At 48.2% G+C, this 1,669-nt stretch overlaps 1 protein-coding gene across 1 annotated transcript in view; it reads right to left on the reverse strand.

Moving 5' to 3' along the window:
• Positions 1 to 1,490, reverse strand: part of LOC107102880 — a 30,042-nt gene extending 28,552 nt beyond the window's left edge. The window contains exons 1-3 of the mRNA XM_015402328.1: positions 1,215 to 1,490; positions 589 to 630; positions 427 to 516 (exon numbers count right to left, since the gene is read on the reverse strand). Coding sequence (XP_015257814.1) covers positions 427 to 516; positions 589 to 630; positions 1,215 to 1,490 — 408 coding nt within the window. The remainder of the gene's footprint in view (positions 1 to 426; positions 517 to 588; positions 631 to 1,214) is intronic.
• Between the last annotated feature and the right edge of the window lie 179 nt (positions 1,491 to 1,669).

Genomic DNA, 1,669 nt, shown 5'->3' on the forward strand with positions numbered 1-1,669 from the left:
ATGATGAAGACTATGATGAAGACTATGATGAAGGTTATGATGAAGACTATGATGAAGGTTATGATGAAGACTATGATGAAGACTATGATGAAGGTTATGATGAAGACTATGATGAAGACTATGATAAAGGAACGTTGAGGATGAAACTAATACCGAGGAACTGGAACATTTATGGACTTCTAGAGGAAGCTGAGGTCCTTCAGATGCTGCAGATGTTCTATCAGTCTGCTGTGGAGAGTCTGACCTCTGCCTCCATCATCATCATCATCATCATCATCCAGCCATGAGGCCAACAACTAACCCAGCTGGAGATCAGGAAACATCAGAGAGGCTTCAGGCCACTGGGCTCAGGCTTCATCTCTGCTCGGCTGGAGACACCAATGACCCATGGAGGGACGACGCCACATCAGAGGACATGCAGCTTACCTTTCCCAAGGTGCTGTCAGGAAGTGCAGACTTTTTGAGAAACAGGGCTGCTTCTGTCGGTCCTACCCTGCCGGTGTTGTCAGGATCCACCTGGAAAAACAGGCAGTGAACTGATGGAGTCTGCAGGCTGCTGATGTTATTCTGACCGGCTGCTCATCTTACCTGTCTGTAGAAGTTCTCATAAACAGGATTTCCAGTCCCCGTCTAAAGAAAACATTGGAACAATCAACCAACACTGCTGATGCAATCCATGCAGCTACATTATTTTTAAATATATTATTCCACAACAGTAACCGTTAAGTGGGGTGAAATAGACCTCAAGTTTTGCAGCCATAAAAACAATGAAATCCTGCAGACAAACATCTAAATATTCAAGCTTAGAATCAGCATTATTTGATCTAAACAACAATCTGCTTATTTTTTTCCTCTCTGGATTACAGGCTGCGTTCACACTGCGGAATAATCCCATCGTTACTGAACAGGAATCCGACTTTTCCAATCCCATCCGGGTCACATCTGCATCCGATTCTGGTCGAATCTGTTGGAATCTGAATAAGGTCTGAACAGCCGAGCGACCCGATAGACATGATGATGATGTCACTCTGCACCGACAGCGTGGGAATCAAAACAATTACAACAAACATGGAGGACAGCGCAGACAGAGGGTCACCTGAATGCAACTGGAGCGGTAACAGGTCAGCTGACCATGACGCTGCAGCCAGACTCCTCAGAGACGTTCCACAGAAAACTTTGATGACAGTTTAGTTCTCTGTCTCCTCTGTCTGCACCGTCTGCTGCACCGTCTGCTGCCTGTCTGTCCGCCCTGTCTGCTGCACCGTCTGACTGCACAGTATGCTGCACCGTCTGACTGCATCGTCTGACTGCACCGTCTGACTGCACCGTCTGACTGCACCGTCTGACTGCACCGTCTGACTGCATCGTCTGACTGCATCGTCTGACTGCACAGTATGCTGCACCGTCTGCTGCCTGTCTGTCCGCCCTGTCTGCTGCACCGTCTGACTGCATCGTCTGTCTGCACAGTATGCTGCACCGTCTGACTGCATCGTCTGACTGCATCGTCTGACTGCACCGTCTGACTGCATCGTCTGACTGCACCGTCTGACTGCATCGTCATCATAGTGACTGCAGTCACTGATTCTGCAGGTAGAAACAGTAGATATTGACTCACACTAAGCATGCTTGTAGCGACAGTGGAGAGGAAAAACTCCCTTTGAACAGGAAG

The sequence above is a fragment of the Cyprinodon variegatus genome, unplaced genomic scaffold, assembly GCF_000732505.1.
Source record: "Cyprinodon variegatus isolate N-32 unplaced genomic scaffold, C_variegatus-1.0 Scaffold1336, whole genome shotgun sequence".
Classification (NCBI taxonomy): Eukaryota; Metazoa; Chordata; class Actinopteri; order Cyprinodontiformes; family Cyprinodontidae; genus Cyprinodon; species Cyprinodon variegatus.